A 23002-nucleotide genomic window follows, 5' to 3' on the forward strand; every position below is an offset into this window, starting at 1 on the left:
TGCTTCCCCCTGTGGGATGGGGAAGGAGGCAACATGGGGCATGGCACAATGGGTTCCTCCGCTAATCGCTGGATTTGCCCAGTTGGCGCATGGATGCCTTCACTGTTCCCCAACTTGAGGACTTCAATGTGATGAGGTCCAAAGTAGTAATCTGAGATCGTCACATCTGTTTTTGACAGTGCATTTGAAGCTTTTGAAAAAGAAATACCATCAGGTGAAACTGTCAAATATGCAGGACCAAATTAATATGAATAAATTAGCCAAAGAACTCAGGTTTTCATGAAACCAAGACCAAAAGAAAAAAGTCTGAAGAAATTAAAAGTAATTGGGAGTAGACTTATTTCTTTCACATACCACAACTCAGATCGCAAAGGTTGCATTATGAGACCAAGTGCATCACAATATGTTATTGGAATATCAGTCTAACATATAGTAAGCAATGAATCCATTATCTGTAGTAAAATCTATACAGAATTTTGTTGAAACATCAACATACAGTAAGCAGGTGGTTGCATCCACGGCTGAACTACCTCATTTCCCTCTATATTGGACATGCACATTCTTGGAGTTCAAATCAAATCATTTATTTCGGTCATTGACCAGCACAGGAAATAGTCACATTTTCATACAAACTTGGTATGTTTGGTACATTAAAAATATAAATATAACTACTGAAGCACAACATGGGTGAGGGAGCTGAAGGGAAGGGGAAACAGGGTAAAAACATACAATGCCCAGATCCATCACCAAATTGTAGATTCAGAGAAGAAGATTACTGGACACACAGTTAACTTTTGGGACTAGTCATTCCCTGACGGATTTTGTATGCTGCTGCACAGAAATTTGCAACATTGTAGGTTCTAGCTGAATTAATATCTGCAAGTAGCATGGAGGTATAAAATTGTCCTGAATGGCCTGGGTGCTTGTATAACAGAGGTAAGATAAGCCTGGCACGGATATCCCTGTAGAACGGGCACTGGAGGAGCACATGTTCTATTGTTTCTACATGACCCGAGTCACAGGGGCAGAGTCTCTCTGGGAAAGGGATCTTCTCCATTCTTGGAGTTGAAACCAGCCATGGAGGATAGATTTCATATTCTAATAAACAGCTTGAGGGGGGAAAGGTCCCCAAAAACAAAAGAAACGTGGAAAATGTAGGTGGTACAATGAACTAGAGTCAGAAGAGACAATATACAACTATCATGTAAAAAACAACAACAATGAATTGAGAAACAACTCATCAAAAGAGAAATGATAATGCCCTGGATTAAAACACATGCAGACACAAACACATACTATAACAAATAGTCACAAACAACATCAGAGCTTGTATCTCACCATGCTGTAATTGCTTCCTTGTATTCCATTTGACTGTGATTTATTTTTGCTCTTCTTGATAGTTTTCTGGGTTCTTTTTAAAAATGTAGTGATACAAAATCTTACCACTGTTATGATAATAACTCTATTGCACAGCCAATTATCTCTAGGCTTGTTCTGAAAGATCAAGTCTTGCCATTATCAGTATTGCAGGTATAAATCAATTTCACTACAGAAACATATTCATGCAAATTACATAGCAACAGCCATTAAGGAAGGAGAAGATAGGAGGAAATGGTGAGAAGAGCAAGTTACCCATTCTTGTCTCTATGAGATCATATCAGCAGATGTGAGAGTCCAGGCCTCTAGGATCAAAAGATAAATATCTTTTATTTTGAAAAGCTAGTTGGGCAAAGTATCTACTTGAGCAATGATCATTTCTATGTAATCTTTCATCCTTTCTATTTAATATAATCCTCTTATTGATTAACAACAACCTTCACTCAGTAACAAGACAGTGCATTTTCCAACTTACATATGCAGGTTAATCCTGATTCCATGATACTTTACTTATTTGGACTACAACTCCCACAATCCATAAGACAAAATTTATTTATTTATTTGTACCCTGCCCTTCTCAACCCAAAGGGAACTCAGAGCAGCTTTACAAATAAACAACAATTCAATGCCAAAAATAAAACAACACACAATTAAAATAAATATTTACATTAAAACTGCAAATTAAAACATCAAAACTTTAAATCAACTATTAAAACCACACCACCCACAATCATAATTGGGAGCCATTCCAGTTGTCATTGCACATATTTCTGTATCCATTTATTGCACTGCAATTATTATCCAAAGGCTTGGTCCCAAAGCCATGTTTTCACTTTCTTTATGAAGGCCAGGAGAAAGGGGGCTGATCTAATATCACAGCAGAGGGAGTTCCTCAACCAAGGGGCCACCACTGAGAAGGCCCTATTTCTTGTCCCCACCAACCACACCTGCAAAGGAGGTGGGACCGAGAGCAGGGCCTCTCTAGAAGATCTTAATCCCCATGATAGAGGGAGATACATGTTTGGACAGGTAAGCTGGTCCGGAACCATTTAGGACTTTGTAGGCTAAAGCACTTTGAATTGTGCTAGGTAGCAGATTGGCAGCCAGTGGAGTTGACGAAACAAGGGGGTTGTGTGCTCCCTGTATGCCGCTCCAGTGAGGAACCTGGTTGCCGCCCGTTGGACCACTTGAAGCTTTCGAACAGTCTTCAAAGGCAATCCCACATAGCATGTGTTGCAGTGGTCAAAACAAGCTCTATGGTAACCCCACTGTAGCTCACATGACAGTTTAAGTCACACATCCCGACTTATTAAACCACAGTGTGCATGCTTCTCATTTACTCCTTCTATCATATGACTGAGTAAGCAAACAAGAAACAGATAGCTTTGTGCCACATCTGAAACTGCTGTATACAGGGTATAAGCAGGGTATACTGCTGTATACAGGGTAAAAGCCCAGGCTGTTTAAGAGTCCTTTAATCATATTCCCAGTTTCAGAATCCATGCTTTCATAGTTTGCTCATGGTGCAGCCTGCCACCCATTCACCTCTTGGCTTAATTAAGACTAGATTCCTCACTTTAGGTAATATAACAAATTATGTAATACGACGCTGTCATTTTTCACATATTAAGAATATTTCTTTATCATGCCCAAGAGAATGTTAGATCTCAAGGACAGACTAAGTCTCATATGTCATAGTGTGGAAATGCATTACAGAGGAAATCATGTTAGAGTAGAGTTACTACTTTCAAAAATGAAATTGTGAGAAATGAGAGCGAAGAACAGATAACCCTTTTGTTTCAGTAGATGTTATTTGCCATGGATTGGCCTCCATAGTGTCTGCACATGAAATATCTTTCTTGATCAGACATAACAGATTGTTTTTTTTTTTAAAAAAATAGCCAAATTTGTCAGTTTTACTCCCTTTCACATGTGAATATATGTGAATTCTCATCAAATCCTGATTTTTTTAAAAAAAATATATAAATTGAAAATGTGTTCTCACCAATCTCTACTTGCTATGAAAGGTAGATATAGAAAGGTGAATCTATTCACTCAGGGGCAAAGTAGACTATACAGTTAATGTGTCCTTAGACAGGTGCTCCCTCAAGTGGTGAAAGATGTTCATCATACAATCATAATCTTAAGAGCTGGAAGGGACCACAGGGACCATCTATTTCAACCACCTTCCATACATGAATACACATTTAAAATGCTCCAGAGGCAGTCTATTCTACTGTTGGACAGTTCTAACAGTAAAAAAACCCTTAGGTTCTTGAAGGTTTTTTTCGGGCTATAGGGCCATGTTCTAGAGGCATTTCTCCTGACATTTCGCCTGCATCTATGGCAAGCATCCTCAGAGGTAGTGAGGTCTGTTGGAAATAGGAAAATGGGTTTAAATATCTATGGAATGACTGGGGTGGGGCAAAGAGCTCTCTGCTGAAGCTAGGTGTGAATGTTTCAGCTGACCACCTTCATTAGCATTTGAAGGCCTGGCTGAGCCTGGGAAAATGTTCTGTTGATAGGTGTTAAGATGTGCCTGGTTGTTTCCTCTCTGCTGTTTTGCTGTTGCAATTTTAGAGTTTTTTTTAATACTGGTAGCCAGATTTTGTTCATTTTCATGGTCTCCTCCTTTCTGTTGAAATTGTCCACATGCTTGTGGATTTCAGTGGCTTCTCTGTGTAGTCTGACATGGTGCTTATTGGAGTGGTCCAGCATTTCTGTGTTCTCAAATAATATGCTGTGCCCAGGCTGGTTCATCAGGTGCTCTGCTATGGCTGACTTCTCTGGTTGAAGTAGTCTGCAGTGCCTTTCATGTTCCTTGATTCGTGTTTGGGCGCTGCGTTTGGTGGTCCCTATGTAGACTTGCAACAGCAAAACAGCAGAGAGGAAACAACCAGGCACATCTTAACACCTCTCAACAGAACATTTTCCCAGGCTCAGCCAGGCCTTCAAATGCTAATGAAGGTGGTCAGTTGAAACATTCACACCTAGCTTCAGCAGAGAGCTCTTTGCCCCACCCCAGTCATTCCACAGATACATAAACCCATTTTCCTATTTCCAACAGACCTCACTACCTCTGAGGATGCTTGCCATAGATGCAGGCGAAACGTCAGGAGAAATGCCTCTAGAACATGGCCCTTTAGCCCGAAAAAACCTACAAGAACCTAGTGATTCCAGCCATGAAAGCCTTCGACAATACAAAAAAACCCTTATTTTTAACATTTAGGTGAAATTTCTTTTATTGTAATTTGAATCCACAGCTCTTGTTTTAGCCTTTGCAGTAGCAAAGAAACCAACAACCTGGCACCATAACCTGGTTATCATGTCACCTCTCCACCTTCTTTTCTCCAGGCTAAGCATACCCAAATCCCTAAGTCATAATGTCATAATGTTTGGTTTCCATACCTTTAAATCATCTTTGTTCCTCTTCTATGGGCACAAACCAGCTTTATCAATAATATCCTTTTTGAAATGGACACGGTATTTCAGGTGAGGTCAGACCAAAGCAGTATAGAGAGGCACTACTACTTTTTCACTCTACTTCTGTGGATGCAGCCCAGAATTGCATTGGTTTTTTTGACTGCTGTGAAAATTCTTAACAAATTCTGATAATTCTGAAATTCTTAACAAATTCATTCTTTCTAAGTACATTGAAGTGTAACCCATCTCCTGCCAAATGTCTGTCTTCATGAAAGCATATTCCATGGTCCAAAAAGCCAAATCCTTCTTAATAGCACATTTGTGGAATCATTTGTAAATGTCTCTTATTTTCCTTCCTCTTCCTGCACTATATTCTTCAATGGAAAGGAACAATGAAAGGACAACCTGTGCCCTAAGGTCCTTTAGCTTCCTCTCTAAAGCCTCATGGTCTTGAAGGTTAAAGCTTGTTATATCATGTGTTCCAACAGAATGAAGAAGTAATGGTCAGTGGTCTTAACCTATCTTGTCAGTCGTTTCATTAGCTCACATAATGGCATACCTCTAGAGACATCTTATCAAGCCCACACACCACTGCTTCTGTTGTTCTCAGTAGGGAATCACCTATTGCCATTATATGTTTCTTCTTCCTTGTCCAGTATATCTTCCATCCTTAGAAACTCAAAGGTCACATTCTTGCCTTCAGAGGTGTGAGGTTATTGTCTCTGTGCCTCTGCCTTATAATCACTGATTAATGGAAGAGATTGGAATTGATTGTTTAGCCCCAAGGCTGATGCATGGTTCTTGATAGTTCTGCTTCTCTATGTGGCATTCCTCGAAACATCATCTTGCTGTGTTTTGGAACTGCTGTCCACCCTGAGAGACATCCCTAATAGCTTACCTTTCTTAAAGAGTCTGTTCCATTCTTTCTCAAAGAAAAAGCTTCACCCTCCCATATAATTTGAAGTGTAGATACATTGGCCTCTAGCCGCTGCATTTTCTCTTCTAACAATACAACCTCCTTACTTTAGGTATAGCACAACAGATCTTCTGGGAAGAAAGCAAACAGGACACAGATGTTGCACGTCACTGCAGCAACTCTGTCACCATCCACTTCTATCATCTTATATATGTAGCAGCCTTAAAGTCCCTCACAAAATGCCCACAAAGAGGCTAGCTTTTCTCTTCCCAACCCCTTAGACCAGGACTCCTCACATGACCCCAGATATAAAAGTTAATCATTTACTAAAACAAATCAGTATTTACAAGGCTTGCTGAACAGGCTGATTTTCCTTTTTATGATGTCTCCTGTGCTATTCTAATAATTTAAAATAATATAATATAATATAATATATATTGTATAAACATATAATATTTATAATATTATAATGTAATATAATATAATACTAATAATAACATATTATAATTATATATTTATATTACATGTAATATTACTAATAATATTACAATATAATTGGTATAGTACAATATAGCAATATTTAAAACTGATATTGTACTATGCTAATAATATAATATATTGTATGTATATATACCTTGTAAGCCGCTCTGAGTCCCCTTTGGGATGAGAAGGATGGCATATAAATGTTGTAAATAAATAAATAAATAAATAAATGTAGAGCTGAAGCTTCTTCTGCTATTTCCACTGTAAACAGTGCACAACAGATTCATGTACGTGTCTATGGATCTCATCACATGGATGAGGTCCCATGGGGCGATTCGCCACCACCCATGGCAAATCAGCAGAGCAATGGGGCAATCTGTGGCCCACTTCACCCATAGCTGATGCTTTTCATTCCCTTTTAGGGAAGCACAGCTGTTGGAACTTAGCCCTGTAGTTTTCTACAGAACATAGGAAGCCTCCCATGTTCCGAGGAAAGCCTCCTGCACCACTTACAGGATACTTCCTCCATAGGCTCTGCTGGAAGTCACCGTATGTCGTGTGATGGTGTCCAGCAAGGAGGAAGTGTCCCAAAGTGTTCTAGGATCCTTGATTTGCCTCATGTGATTAGGCTGTAAAACAGCCAGTAGGTGATGTTCAGAATACTTTTACTGCTGCCAAATTTGGGACCCCAACATTGAGCTAAAGGTACCCCATTTGAGGTCAGCAGTGCCTTAGACTCTGTACTTAGGGAGAGTGCACAACCAAAAATAAACAAAACTACTCACACAAGCTCCAAATAGCACAAGCAGTAAATGATAAACTCCTGAAACACAAGCGCATGCCCTCAAAGGCCTCTCTATACATAGCAACTACAAAGTCCCCCTCTTTCCCCAAGCAACAAGACATTTCCTTGACTTTGTGCTCCTTTGAAATGGCTTCTCAATGGGTTGACTCCAGCATTTATTCTTCTACCTCTTCTACCTTCTTCAGTCTGGATGAGAGGAGTTCACAGACAGCTGAGCCAAAGGGAATCATTTTCCTGACATACATATCTCTTAATCACTAGAAGATAAACACAGGTTTAATTTCTGAGTCTGATTGCTGAAATGCATATCTCTGATGAAAACCCCCTCGTGTGAGAGAAAATGTTTTAATTGCAGGGAGTACACATTCACTTTAACATCTAGTTTGATCGCAAGATAAGGCACACGTTTGAAGCAGAGATTTCCTCCTAATAGGTATTTGGACCATCTGAGAATCTGTGGTGGCCAAGGCTGACCACATCTGAGGAAAAATGGGTTAGCTATGGAACCTCAGAAATACTTTTAAGCTGTGAGAAGGTTTATAAGAGACTGTAAAAACTTCTTCATACATATTTATAAATTCCCTCAAGCCCTTCGCAAATGAAATCTGTCAGGCAATGAGAAATGAAGGAGGGAGATATAGTTTTGCAACTAAAAAACTAACTTCCCATCGGTTTCTTAACTTTTCCATGTTTCTTTTTTATTCTAGTCTCATTTCCTTTGGGAATGATGTAGAAAGTATACATCAAAAACTGTAACAGGTGCAAACTGAATAGAAAAGGAAATAATAACATTTAAAGTCTCATTTAAAATGCTATTTTATTTTCATAATTCCTTAACCTCAACACCTACCCTTCTAAAAGTTTGCAAAGAACCTCCCTAGAGGTATATCTAAATTACAACTCATGTTGATGCAAATTGTCTGCAAGATCATAAAAAACAGTTTTTAAAGATATCTATTTCAGATGTAATCTTCCAGAAGCTATGCTAGTTTAGTCTCCAAATAAAAAGGGATATACATCTGTTAATTTTTCATGGAGTAAGATAGAAGAACTCTGGGAAATGAGACAAAATAACTTTGCCTTGGATAGAGGGGGAATTTGTGGTTAACATGTGCCATCAAGTCAAGTTCCTATATCATCCTCCTCTCCACAGCCTTTAAAATGAAACAGACCAATAGGGTATAGCATGCCTTATTGTTTTTATTAATTCTCACTTACCATTGGGCAAAACCCGTGATAGCACTTTTCACATTAGTTTCATTTTAGACAATATTAGGATTTGTAATTTCAAAGCATTCTCTACCATGGAATTCTAATGATATTATTCACAGGGCTGTCTATCAGATAATAGAGTGCTGCATCAAACTACGCATTCCAGAATTCTGTTGGTATGGAACTATAACAGCAGAAATGGTATTAAATTGTGATAACGACATGGAAACATTCTAGCTAACATTAATGTTACCATCTGGATTAAGAAAATAACACACAGTTTCTCCAAAGGAGCTGGTCCAGTAAAACATAATTGAGTATCCTGTTGAGCGGTTGTAAATGCATAAACTAAACTTCTGCACTTGTAACTGTTCAGTATTCCTGTTTATGGCCAAACAAACCTACTTTAACAACCAGCAGCTGCACTAAGAAATGAAGAACTGTTTTGCTAGTAAATGTCCTGCTGCAGGGGGGAAAAGTAGTATCTCCACACAGCGATCTCCAAGCAAAATAATTCTTGCCACTCCTCATCCCACTACAGATCACAGATGCAAGAGGACTGCCAACATCATCCTCCTGTTTGCAGATCACTGTCAAGACCAACCTCTATAACTTGGAGTGGCTGATAGCTATTTTTTATTTATTTTTATTATGCAATTTATTTATATGATGACTTTCTGCCAAGGTGGGTCCAAAGTGGCTTCCAAAACCAACAAGTTAAAAACATGTAGCACACAAAGTATAAAACAATTAATATTGTATAATACTGGGTTGTCGTAGGTTTTTCGGGCTGTATGGCGAAGTTCTAGAAGCATTTTCTCCAGATGTTTCGCCTGCATCTATGGCAAGCATCCTCAGAGGTTGTGAGGTTTGTTGGAAACTAGGAAAATTGGGTTTGTTTATCTGTGGAAGGTCCAAGGTGGGAGAAAGAACTCTTGTCTGTTGGAGCTAGGTATGAATGTTTCAGTTGGCCACTTTGATTAGCATTTGATGGCCTAACAGTTTTTAGGTGTGGCTTGTTACTGCCTGGGAAATTTCTTTGTTGAGAGGTGATTAGGTGTTCCTGATTGTTTCTTGTCTGGAGTTCCCCTGTGTTTGAGTTTTGTTTTCTATTTAGTGTTATAATTTTAGAGTATTTTAGTACTGATAGCCAGATTTTTTTCATTTTCATGGTTTCTTCCTTTCTGTTGAAATTGTCTACATGCTTGTGGATTTCAATGGCTTCTCTGTGTAGACTGACATGGTGGTTGTTAGAGTGGTCCAGCATTTCTGTTTTGTCAAATAATATGCTGTATCCAGGTTGGTTCATCAGGTGCTCTGCTATGGCAGTGCCTTTCCTGTTCCTTGATTCATGTTTGGGCAATACTGCGTTTGGTGGTCCTAATGTAGATTTGTCCACAGCTGCATGGTATACGGTAGACTCCTGCAGAGTTGAGAGGATCCCTCTTGTCCTTTGATGAATGTAGCAGTTATTGGATTTTCTTAGTGGGTCTGTAGATAGTTTGTATGTTGTTTTTCCTCATCAGCTTCCCTATGCAATCAGTGGTCCCCTTGAATACTTTTCCTCTGGGTGGATCTTTGTCTTTACTCTCATGGCTTGTTCTCGGCCTTGCAGCTCTTCTGATGTTTGAAGTGGAGTATCCATTGGCCTGTAAAGCCCAGTTTAATCAAGGTGGCCAATTGAAACATTCATATCTAGCTCAAACAGACAAGAGTTCTTTCTCCCACCCTGGACCTTCCACAGATAAATAAACCCAATTTTCCTAGTTTCCAAGAAACCTCACAACCTCTGAGGATGCTTGGTGAAACGTCAGGGCAGAATGCTTCTTGAGCATGGCCATATAGCCCGAAAAACCTACAACAATCCATTGATTCCGGCTATGAAAGCCTTCAACAATACATTGTATAATACATTTAAAAATCCATTAAAACATACCAAAGTTAAAAGATATATAAAACATGCCCAACAGAAGGTCACCCTAGCTGATACAATAAAAGCTTACTTAAATAAAAATGTCTTCACTTTTTGATGAAAGGTAAGAATAGAAAGGGGCAGCCTAGCCTTCTGCAAAGGAATTTCCAGAGATTAGGAGCAACCACTGAGGCTGGATCTACACTGATCTGTATTTTAGGTTCTGATCCCAGATCATCTGCCTTGAATTGGATTACTTGAGTCCACCTCCAGATAATCTATGATAAGAAGATAATCTGGGATCAGATCCTGGGATATAGGGCAGTGTAGATCCAGCCTGAGAAGGTGTTTTCTCATGTCCTCACTGAGAGATTCTGCAGTGGTCGCAGAACTGAAAGAAAGCTTTCCTCTGTAGATCGCAGAGTTCTTGCAAGTTGGCATAGAAATATAGTCTTTCTGATGGTCTGGACCTAAACCACTGATAAGGAAATTTTGTGAAGTTGGGTCAGGAAATTACATATTTATCTATGTCTGTGATGTAGGATTTTCATGAAGATCTTCCTTTTTTTCTAGAAGGCTCCAATAACGTCTGAAGTCATTTTCCCCAGAGAGATATGAACAAATTCAAGCTAAGCCATTCTCTTAATGAAACCTGTTCTAATTATAGAAAATCTCTCTGTTAAGCTGTTGATCTGTGTCTGACTTTGAGCTGTGGTGAGATCAGGCTATTGAGATGCAGAAGGGTTTGCATCACTCAAAGGAACAGGTGATGCAGAAGGAACATTCCCAGAGGCATTGCTTGTATGTCCCTGTCTCAGAAGGTTGTTGTATGTCACACATATAAAAGAGAGAATTATAAAAGACCATGGTAGCTTGTTTTATGTTTTCCTCCCTCAGGCAGTTGGAAGTCCTGAAACCAATTACTTAGAAATATCTGATTAGTGACAAATACATAGTTTACCATGGTCTGCATTTTCTATAGAGCCACCTGTAATTATTTTGTAAAGTGGTTATTTATTGAAGTGGTTATTCATTGATAATTTTTTTATGTCAGTTTTGATACTGATACTGTCAGTTTTGATACTGGGTGATAGGCAGCTTAATCCTCTACATGTCAGAAAAGAATGGTTGCATCATGACAAGAAATAATTATATTACAATTCCTGCATGATTAATTAGTTCTGATACAGGGAGATTTCAATATACCTTACATATTGTACAAATATTCAGCCATTGTATAGTTCATTAAGCTTATATTGTCTTTGAAATTCAAGGGGTAGTCTTACTTTATACCCATAATATTCACATATAAAACTAAAATTTCAGGAAAAATGAAATGTGGTATTTGAGAGAGACAGGGTTGGTTATTGGGGGTTATTTTAAGTATGTTTTTTTTCTTAACCACCTCATATTAGTTTTATATTTCTAAGGGCCCTTCCACAAAGCCATATAACCCAGAATATCAAGGTAGATATCCCACAATATCTGCTTTGAACTGTATTATCTAAGTCCACACTGCCATATAATCCAGTTCAATGTGGATTTTATACAGTTGTGTGGAAGGGTCCTAAATCATGGGCAATCACTTGTATGATTGTCTTTCAGAGGTGGTCAATTGATCCGTAAATGACCGAGGGCCCTTCCACACAGCCCTATATCCCAGAATATCAAGGCAGAAAATCCCACAATATCTGCTTTGAACTGGGTTATCTGAGTCCACACTCAGATAATTTGGGATTTTCTGCCTTGATATTCTGGGATATAGGGCTGTGTGGAAGGGCCCTTAGAAGATCTATTCTGATTCCACATGGTCTTTCACATTGAGGACACAGATTTCCAGATAGAAGATGGTCATGCTTGATGTGTCTTCCTCTTGGCATGTTTCTTCCTTTTGACCTGTATTCGTGTTTCATCAAAATCCATAGCACCATTGATAACAGCTGATTTCCAGAGCGTATCCCTGAATAAGAAGTAGACAACTGCCAGTTTGGGCAGTTGCATCTCTCATGCTTTCTGGCACTCCCCTCTCCCCATTAAAATTGATGGGGACAATAAAATCACAGTATATATTCATGTATAAATCCACAAATTCTAGGCAAAAACTGGCCCCAAAAGCCTGGTTTAACCTATAAACAGGTCAGTGTAAGTATTATACCTTAACTCTTGGATTGCTGATGATACAAATTATATCATCTGCAAAGGCTCTTATTTTGTACTTTTCCTTGTTGATTTTGATTCCTCTTAAGTTCGGATCATCTCTTATATTGTTTAAAAGAATTTCTAAAGTCATAATAAATAGCAGAGGTGACAATGGGCACCCCTGCCTTGTGCCTTTGCATATTTGAAGCTCTTAGATTCTTTTGAGTTTATTATAATTTTAGCTTCTTGAATATCATATATCTCATTGATGGCATTTGTGAATTGATATCAAATCTAATTCTTTTAAATAATATTTTTTTTAAATCCTAATTAAGATTATCAAATGCCTTTTCTTCATCAAGACGTACTAAGGCTAGTTCTTCTTGATTGTTTCTTTCATAGTATTCAAAAGTATTTAATATGATTCTCACATTGCCCTTAATTTGTCTATTAGGAACGAAACCTGCCTGTTCTTCTTTCACCCACTCTTTCAAAAAAGTCTTTAGTCTTTCGGCTAACATACTGGCAAAAATCTTGTAATCTACATTGAGAAGGGAAATAGTTCTATAGTTGTTTTTACATCTCTTGGATCTTGTTTCTCTTTATGTCATATTGGCTGACTTCCATGATTCTGGGAGTTTGTATTGATCATTCAGAATATACCTTAACTCTTAACTAAAAAGGGGCAATCCCCTTCACTGAGTAAATTGGCAAAAGCTGAGGGCATAGTCCACCTTGAGAGATCTTAAAAGAACACCTCTACTCTTTCCACTATAATAGTACTTCTGGCCCTTTTGAATGTCTTTTTGAATGCTTGGGCAGGAAAATGGCATGGATGGCCTGGTGCTTTCTCATGACAGTAGAATGACCCTTCATTTACCCATGGGTCAAATCAAAATACATAATTTTGGCTCTCAAATCTGCCCATAAATCTGCCCATATACATGAGGCTGATTTATACATCAGTATATATGTGATTTGTATGATTTTTAGGCATTTTCTAATCCTTTTTGAGGCCTGCACAATACTTCCTTTTCAAACTTAGAACCAATTTGGGGGAAAATGTATGCCTACTTTAGCCACTTAAAGTTTTAAAAAAGGTCTGGATAGAATACAAAAAGAAGTGGGGGGAGAATATGTTCTGAAACATGGGGGGAAACCATGTTTTTTTATGCATATACTCACACACATCAAGACTTGATAACCTTTTGTTAACTAAAATCATTCCCAAAATATTTTGGAGGTATGGGATCATGATCCATACGTTGGGATTTATTTACTCCTGCCATAAATAGAGGAGCATGTCACTTTATCTGCTAAAACATAGAACTGACCCCAATTTTCATAATGTATAAATAGTTGTTGAGAAACATGAACATGTTTTAAAACAAACCTTTAAGAACAAGGAAAGTCACAATCTCTGTATACTGATAGACTATTCTTAGATGCAGTAATAATGGGTTTTCCCTCTCCCTGAAAGGTAAGTAAAGCTAAGAATGAAATCATGTACATGATTATGTATTAGGTAAAGGTAAAGGTTTCCCCTGACATTAAGTCTAGTTGTGTCCAACTCTGGGGTGGTGGTGGTGGTGGTGCTCAACTCCATTTCTAAGCTGAAGAGCCAGTGTTGGCTGTAGACACCTCCAAGGTCATGTGGCAAGCATGATTACATGGAGCACCATTACCTTCCCGTAGAAGCAGTACATATTTATCTACTCACATTTGTATGTGTTTGAACTGCTTGGTTGGCAGAAGCTGGCCCTAACAGCCAAAGCTCACCACACTCCCTGGACTTGAACTGCTGACCTTGCAGTCAGCAAGTTCAGCAGCTCAGCACTTTAACCCACTGCACCACCAGGGGCAATAATTAATAATTATTTATTGTGACCTTGAAAAATGGAAAACCTTTTTGAAGAAGTAATAGAATTGGGGAATTGGCATGATATTTTTCATGACATTCTAATATTTTAAAATATTACAATGAAATTATTGAGCAGGAAAAAATCATGTGATTTTGTACAAAAACCTGTTTTCTGCACACACACAAATGGATTTCCTGCCCTGACTACATGATGAGAGAGTGTGTCCTGACACAATGAGATATCATATGAGGGAAATGGCCAAACACTAAGATTTTTTATAATTCAGGATTTTTAAAAAACAATTGTGGAAAAACAAATGAAAATATGCATGTCTACTGCATTTTTTTTTGTAGAAATCCATTATTTCTTTATCAAAAATTCCTGATGTTAAAAATAGTCATCAATAAAGCAAGGAAAAAATCCTCTCTTTAATCTCAACCAAGGGAGAAAACATTTGCAATCATTTGTTATTTTATATAATAATGAAACAAGAGAAGATTAACATCCCTAAGAAGCATTCTAACTTTCTGACAGAGCAGGAATCTGTCTTCAGGAAAGGTTCTTCTGGAGAAGTGTAAAAATGCTGCAGTGCCTCCCAGGGACCGTAGCTTAACAGACATCTTGTTCCTCACATGCAATACTAACATCTTAAGTTTCTTTTTTTTTCCCCTTTCATTTTTATACAGATGGTACCCTGATTGCCACTGCATTAATTTTGGATCCTGGTTTATTCTTTGCATCCCTATCACTGTCATTATTTTGTTACTGTCTTGGATTTGGCTACAGTGGCTGTTCTTGGGATTTAAGTAAGTATTGTTGTTCTTTTTGGTCAGGCACCTTTTATATATAAGGTGCTTTTAATAAAAATAGAATAGTCTAAGGAGCTTATAAAGTGAAAAGGACACATAGGGCCTTTCCATACAGCCATACAACCCAGAATATCAAGGCAGAAAATCCACAATGTCTGCTTTGAACTGGGTTATCTGAGTCCACTGTCATATAATTTAGTACAATGTGGATTTTATGCAGCTGTGTGGAAGGGGCCTGAGAAACTGCAAAGGAAGGTAAATTGAGTTGGGAAGGAGAATTTATATATATTTTGGATTAGCTTGAAAAACTAAGGATTGATCTACATTGCCATATGATGCAGTTTGAACCTGAATTATATAGTCAGTCTAGACCCATATAATGCAATTGAATTGGGGTTCAAACTACATTATATGGCAATGTAGCCATCTAGCGAAAGGTGGAAGACCCAAGCACTCCTTTTCCTTCTGAGGAAGCACAGGGAGAAGTGTAAGTCCTCAATGTCATCTCATCCGCTGTGTCACTGTCATTGCTCCTATTGGGCCATGGAGCTCTGTCCAAGCCCCTGGCTATCATGGTAACTTCTGCTGGTGTCAGAATGAGGTGCCTGTGTGGTTAATCAGCACAGGGACATGATGATGGCCCAAAGTTCATTTGGATAGAAGATTGGGCTGAATGAGACTCAATACAGCTGTCCAAACTGCCCCAAAGTCCCAAGAAAGTCCAGAATTCCAATCAAACTCAGGGGCATCCCTTAATTTTGCCTAAAGCAGGACAATGTTGGTTTCAAGTGAAGCAATCCAGGATACTCGCCGGAAGTGGCTGTGTATCATAGCAGCCCATTAACTATGATTACAGGGTTTTTGGCTCATATAGACAAGCCCCAAAAAGTCACTCCATTCTCCTAATCAGAATTTGCCACTCAAGTGGGCCTATACTACGATACTAACACTTTTTTCTTCAATTATGACTAGATTTCCTCACAGAAAACCCTAATAGTATAGCTACATTTGCTAAGAACTTTTCCCTTTCATAGGCTAATGATACGGAGCCTCTGCCAAATGGGAGAGATAGAGATAGAGCTAATCTGTAACCTCAAAGAGAAATTCTTATTCCAAGTGAGACATGAGAGCTTTGAACTGTGTTTTTCAGAACCGAGGCTAATATGTCAAGCCTCTTTTGAAATGGAGGTATATTTCCAAAGCTGTTTGTGACACAGAATGGAGAGAAGAGGGGGTCTCTTATTTAAAGAGAAAATGTCAAATATAACACCTGAGGAGCCCAAGGCTTCAAGTAGCATTTTGGACTCATCCACAGGAAAATGAACCTGTGAATGTCTTTACTAATTATTCTAATTGGAGTTTCCATTTCCATTTCAGTTTCAAAGAACTGTTCCAGTGTGGCAGGCCAAAGACAGCTAGTGAACGAGCTTCGGCCCAAGTGATAAAAGAAGAATACAAGAAACTTGGACCAATAAGGTAGGCAGAAGGTTAAACCTGTGTGTGTGTGTGTGGGGGGGGGGGTGCAATGTCATTTCACAAAGAATTTCAGAAGGTGATTGTAATACACATTGTGCTTTTCTTTCAGCTATCCAGAGATTGTCACCCTGGTGCTGTTCTTTCTAATGGCCCTGTTATGGTTTACTCGAGATCCTGGATTTGTTTCTGGCTGGGCTTCCCTTTTTCCAGAGTAAGCTAACTAGTCAAGTTTGTATTAACCCTTACTTAAAACCAATTCTGGATTGATATTGGTGCAACACCCTCCTCCCCCTCCCCAATTTCTTTAGACATTTATCTGAGTACAAGGAAATGCGGATACTATAAATATATAGTACATGATAAAATAGGCATTGCACAGAACATATGCAACCACATGCTAGTTGTTCCTAACATTTCCACAAGTGAGTAAAAATGAATAGGAAGGTATAAAAAAATATCAGGCATGACACATTGTCATATGGTTGCAATTTTTTAAAAAATGGAAATCTTATAATCCACACTTTCTAATGGGAAATAAGACACTGCCCCATGTGCAGAGCTGGGCGGGGGGGCGGGGGAGGGGGTGTCTCAGCAATAGCAAAATGAATTGTAGGAGGACGTTGGGTAGGCCCACCATTGTCGAAAGCCTTCAACAACACATCTTTTTAAATTGATAAACTACTTACTATATTTTATGGGGTTTTCCCCTAAAAAAACTATTATTATTATTTATTCGTAGTTTTGAGTTGGTTTTATTATATGGGAAGAACATAATAAATAAATAAATAAATAAATAAATAAATAAATAATCATCAGGATATATGCAGTCAAATACATAAGGGTGACTGTACTCCAATGGCATTTTGGAGAGAGAAATAGACTTTGGGGAGATGCAGAACATATAGACTGCATTAAGAGGGTCTATTTGTTTATAGTTGGTAATACTGCCAAATATTACAGTGGTTAATTATAACTGTGTTCACTCATTAAAAGGCATTGTAATTTGCAGCTCAATTTCATGCCTGTGTGGCTGAAAAAATAAATTGGGGAAGAACAATTAGATTTTTCTATTTTTCCATACCTCTCTCATTCAACTTTCCTTGCTGCTTCCTCTGGGGGCAAACCATAAAGTCTGGATTTTAGTCCAGACTTTAAAAGAACAGTCCAAGGTTCTAAGGCTATTTCAGAAACTATAAACAATGGATTTAGAGAACTTTCATGTTACTTGAAAGACAGAAGACAAATTACAATCATTAGTTATAATTGTAAATTCTAACTAATGATTATAATTCAGTAGGAACTGAGAAGTGTGTTACAGCATGGCCTTATTGTTGCTCACTATTCTAAAAAAAAGTTTGCAAATTACACTCAGAGTGCAATATTAACAATAAAGAGTGTTGCAGCATCTTAAAACCAAGAGGTTTTTTTAGTTACCAACTTCTGCCCAAATGCATCTAGTGCAGTGGGCTGTTATTGATAAAATCCTATGTAAGATAAGGTGACATAATACTCTTATTGGTTTTGAAAGGTGCTCTACCTTCTGATGTTTTTGTAAGTGATGTTTCCATCCTGACATCATGGTTTACATGACTGTCACCCTTAATTAAAAACAATAATAAAAGTAAGAACATTCCTCCGGGGGCCAGCAGAAGTGCCAACTTATTGTGAGACAGATTTCATCCAAAACAACATCAGGTGCCAGTTCCTATTATATTGTCTCCTCCACTTCACAAAGATAGCAAATTAAATCCCTACTTTATGATTAAAAGTCATTGTTATGTTTATGTATTGTTTCTGGGAACCTTGAAAGAGACAGGCCATCTAAACTTGTGACTTTCATTGCAATTGTTCACTGTGTAAATTCATCTTCTCTTCCTGTGGTAATTGCTATTTCTTAGGCCTAAATCGGCATGTTTGTAGGCAGCCATGTCCATCCCCCAAATCCGATTTTTAATTATTTTGTGAGATAGAGCATGTGAGAATTCATGTGTTTTTGAAGAATTCTACCAGTCCCCTAAAATTATTTTCTCCTCTATACTTTTCCAAGAACAAAATATAAGCAAGGATACAAAGACATATTTCTACCGCTTCAACAAGAATTGACATTATCATTTTCTGCACAAAACTATCATCTGCAAATTTTGTTCAGAATAAGTCCTGAGTTATGAATAGCCATTACAAACTACATGGCTTCCAAATATTTCCTTGTAGGGGAAAGAAAATTGTTGAAATTACTCCTTGCTAATTTCAAGAAGAAATTTAGACTGTATCTACATTATAAAATTAATGTAGTTTGATACCACTTTACCTGCCATGACTCAATGCTTTGGAATCCTTGAAGCTAAGGTTTGGTGAGATACTAACATCCTTTGGCAGAGAAGGCTAAAGACTTTGTAAAAACACAGTTCCCATGATTCCATAGCATTGAATCATAGCAATTAAAGTGGTGCCAAACTGTATTATTTTTACAGGGTAGGTGTTCCTCTAGTGAAGAATTATATCCCTACTCTTGAAAAAAATCAATTTGCCACTCAACTATTGAAATAAAGAGACAACACAACAGATATGGGTTAAACTATGGGCAACTTTTATTGATTTAAACTTTGTAACTTGCAGATAAAGTGTGGCATGAACTTGCTGTGGATAAAGTTGAAGCAGTGGCTATCTCAGACCTACCCCTCGGCTAATTTGGGTGAAACACCTGTGTCCCCGGCTGAAATAACCCTGGGCCATCACTAAGGGAAACGTGACAGAGAATTCTGCCCCAAGGATTTATTGAGGCCAGAATTTCCTGTTCCTAGGCCATTTCCCTTTGCCCTCACCTTGGTTATTTGAACCATAGGTGAGGGTGTATGTTCCTGGCCTATATAGAAAGGGGGTGTCTTGGGTCTACACCAAAATTAAATCTTTTGCTGTTTTCTGGTATGGCCTATTTAAAACCACACTTTCCCAATTTGCCCTCTTTGAACAGTATAGGGTAAGCAAAAAACAAAAAAAAAAAAACACCCTAGGACACCCTACCCAGCCCCAAAGGCAACCAATTAATTATACTGTTAATGGGCAGGAGGGTAGATCAGCATTCAGAAGGGAATGAAAACAAGGGGTGGAATGCTAACCCATGTAGCTCTGCCCTCAGAAAGTAGCTCTAGTCAGAGCTACTTTCTTTAAGTTTCTTCCCCGGTAGAGATGGCAAAGCACCTACCACTCCCCAGCTGCATGGGGGGGGGGGGAGTTAGTTCTGACGATACAGAGGGCAATCTTTTTTAAATCCTTACTTCCAGGATTGTGGCGCAGCTGACTGAGTGTCAGCTGCATTAAGATCACTCTGACCAAAAGGTCATGAGTTCAAAGCCAGCCCGGGTTGGAGTGGGCTTCCAACCAATTGTGTAGCCTATTGTCGACCTTTGCAACCCGAAAGACAGTTGCATCTGTCAAGTAGGAAAATTAGGTACCACCTTGTGTGGGTAGGCTAAATTAACTAATTTATGAGGCCATAAAAAAGACTCCAGCAAAGCACTCCAGCAAAAGCATGCGGGAAACTCCAGTGTCTCAGATGGATGATGAAAGCGACAGCTCCCCTGGTGGCCAGAAAAAGTTAAATAGCCTCTGTGTATGTCTGTATACATTGTATGTCAAATTGGCATTGAATGTTTGCCATATATGTGTACACTGTAATCCGCCCTGAGTCCCCTGCGGGGTGAGAAGGGCGAAATATAAATACTGTAAATAAATAATAACAAATAAATACCTCAAATGTACATTCCAGTCTTGAACTGGTTGGGTAATAGGGACAGTTGACCCACACTAGTATTTGAAAAATGTGGCAACTCTGTGTGTGCTTAATTCTAACCCACTCCATTTATCAGATCTTTGTGTTAGTTTTGCCCTGTCAATGAAATATCACATACAGGTTATTTCCAATCTATTCATGCAGTCTAGTTCACTTGCTTCTCTTGCTTTCATTTTCAACTCTTTCAGAAGTAGGTAGTGTTTGTGTTTGTAAAACTTTAACTCCATTGCAATAGTAAAAAGAAAATCAGTAATTCTTACATTTTTTCCATAGCATTCCCTGCAGTCCAGTTTACTTCAGAACAAAATGTGAGGCTATATCACTATACATTACAGTAAATTGTTTTTATAGCATAATATATCCACTGAAATCTAATAGGATCAGAAGGCTGCAGTTCTTTGCAATACCAAAATGAAAGGAAAACACTTTTCCTATGTGGGCTTTTAAAATCTTACAAGCAGTAGTGTCCTCCGTCTGAATATTTCTGTTATTCTGCTTGCAATGTGAACTTTTGTACCAAACCTGAGTTCATCCAGGTGTTTGGTACATTTCCATATATTAATAAGTATAAATAAGAATATATAAATGCCTGTGCTGAATTCATTTTGGAACAGTATTTATATTTACTCCCATGAATTGTGGAGTTACCATAGCAACACTTCTGATTATAAGAATGTGAGCAGATAAAAGTTTAGGGTTTTACCATGATTTTCCCTTCTTATAGGAATTCTGCATTATCTTATCACAAAATATTTTTTGTTATTTTATACTACAACATCCAAACATTGCTTTTTAGCAAATTTTTGAGAATAAGCGAGGAGGATCCCTACTATCTTTTCCTCTGACAGACACACAGGTGGTTTAAAGGAAGCACAAATGGAGAGCCATTCGAATTCTCTGAACTCTTTATTTTACACTTTATAATCTTAAACAGAGGTTGAATTAAGAATTGGGGGAAGAGAGAGATCCAACTGAAGTTTGGGTTTTTTTTAATCCCTCCATTATGTGCTGGATCTCATATGTACACATACAAATCTGCTAGTGCTTATATTAACATATTTGCATGTGTGTATATGTAATCCAGCACATGATGGAAAGGGTTTTTTCTTTAGAAACAAAACTTCCACTGGATGTCCCCCATCTGCCTTCCATCTTGATCTGCTACAGAGAAAGACTGCGAGGACTGCAGGAGACCATATCCCAGGACTGACAGGTCTCTGTGTTGACCTTCTGTCACATGACAATTTTTTTTTTAGATTTAAAACACAGATTTTGGCGCTGTCTGGAAGTGCTTATTCACAACCCCTATTCAAGCACTAATCAAGGGTAGCCTTGTTAAGCTTCCATGATCCAGGAGGATCCGGTACCTTTAGGGCATTTGCAACCTTTTAAAACCCCAATACAACTTGAAATATGCAAAAGTTAAAACATGATTTAAATCACACTTCTGTTCTAAATACTAAAGTTAAAACAATTTGAAGAACACATTTAAGGTATAATCCAATCGGAACACAATACCCAGCTCCCATGAAAAACTCCACAAGATAAAAACCAAATGCCTACATATATAATAATAACTACACTTTGCTTACTAATGGAAATACAACAAGGATGGGGCCAGTTGGGCCTCCTGTGGAAGAAAGTTACATAATGGAGGAACAGCCCTGGAGAAAGTTCTCTCCTCTGTCCTCACCAAACATACTTATATTTGTGGTAGAACCTAGAAGAAGCCTGTATAAATCGTAAAGCTTGTGCAGGCACTTATATGACTGTATGCAACATTCACTCCTGACTGTTGTGGACAAGAAGAATAGGAGAATCTTCATTATCTTGTGCATATCTACACAGACCACTTATTGCAGTGGTTCTCAACCTGTGGGTGTTTTGGCCTACAACTCCCAGAAATCCTAGCCAGTTTATCAACCGTTAGGATTTCTGGGAGTTGGAGGCAAAAACATCTGGGGACCCACTGGCTTATTACAAACCACTGGCTTATTACAAAGGACAGGAGAATACGCTCCATGGTGACTGAACACAGAGCTGATCTAGGTTAACACAGGCCAAGGCCACTGCAACACAGCCGACTCCTAAGAATCGAGTAAACTAAAACTTTGTGCCTGAGTAAATAGTTGGACCACAGCCTCTCGTTGTTGTGGTGGCCAGCAAGAGTGACATGGATAGTACCAATTGCCTTGGAGTGACATTGAACAGATTGATGGTATGATTGGAGAAGGGTTGGGGGCGATGCCTCCTCTCTGCTCTCCCCGTCATCACTCTGAGACCCCAGCCAACATCATTCCAAGCAATCAACATGCGCCATGCCATGCCTGCTAGTCACTTCAATGATGAGAATGGCACTACTGGTTGGACAGGACTCTCTCCTGCCTCTGAGGAGGCCAGTGTGTGGCACTCTAACCTATCCTGAGGCCAATCTGGCATTTGGCACTTCAGATCAGCCGTGGAATGTGGATAGTGTAGAGCTGCCTTTTTCCTGCTTCTTCTCCATTCACCCCTTTGTTTTTCTGCTAAAGCAAAGCCATGTTGTGGCCCCATGCCTTAGAGAAAAACAATTCCGTTAGGTAGGATGATACAAGCCTCCTTCTTTTCCAACAAAAACAGGAGGAAGAACTGAACAGTAATAGGGCCAGAGGGTGGCACAAAAGCTCTTAAATAGTAGAGGAGTATACTAAACATTCTTTTTCTTGGTTCAACATAGAGGTCCCAAGCATGCTACATTTTATCAATTTATGCTTCCCTAATAAGTAGGGAACAACATTTACTGGTTTTTAGAGCAAGTG

At 38.6% G+C, this 23002-nt stretch overlaps 1 protein-coding gene across 1 annotated transcript in view; it reads left to right on the forward strand.

Annotated features, from left to right (window-relative positions):
- Positions 1-23002, forward strand: part of SLC13A1 (solute carrier family 13 member 1) — an 87859-nt gene that overhangs the window by 53692 nt on the left and 11165 nt on the right. Inside the window, exons 10-12 of the mRNA XM_067469041.1 lie at positions 14816-14935; positions 16316-16414; positions 16524-16625. Coding sequence (XP_067325142.1) covers positions 14816-14935; positions 16316-16414; positions 16524-16625 — 321 coding nt within the window. The remainder of the gene's footprint in view (positions 1-14815; positions 14936-16315; positions 16415-16523; positions 16626-23002) is intronic.

Source organism: Anolis sagrei, chromosome 5, assembly GCF_037176765.1.
Source record: "Anolis sagrei isolate rAnoSag1 chromosome 5, rAnoSag1.mat, whole genome shotgun sequence".
NCBI classification, from domain to species: Eukaryota; Metazoa; Chordata; class Lepidosauria; order Squamata; family Dactyloidae; genus Anolis; species Anolis sagrei.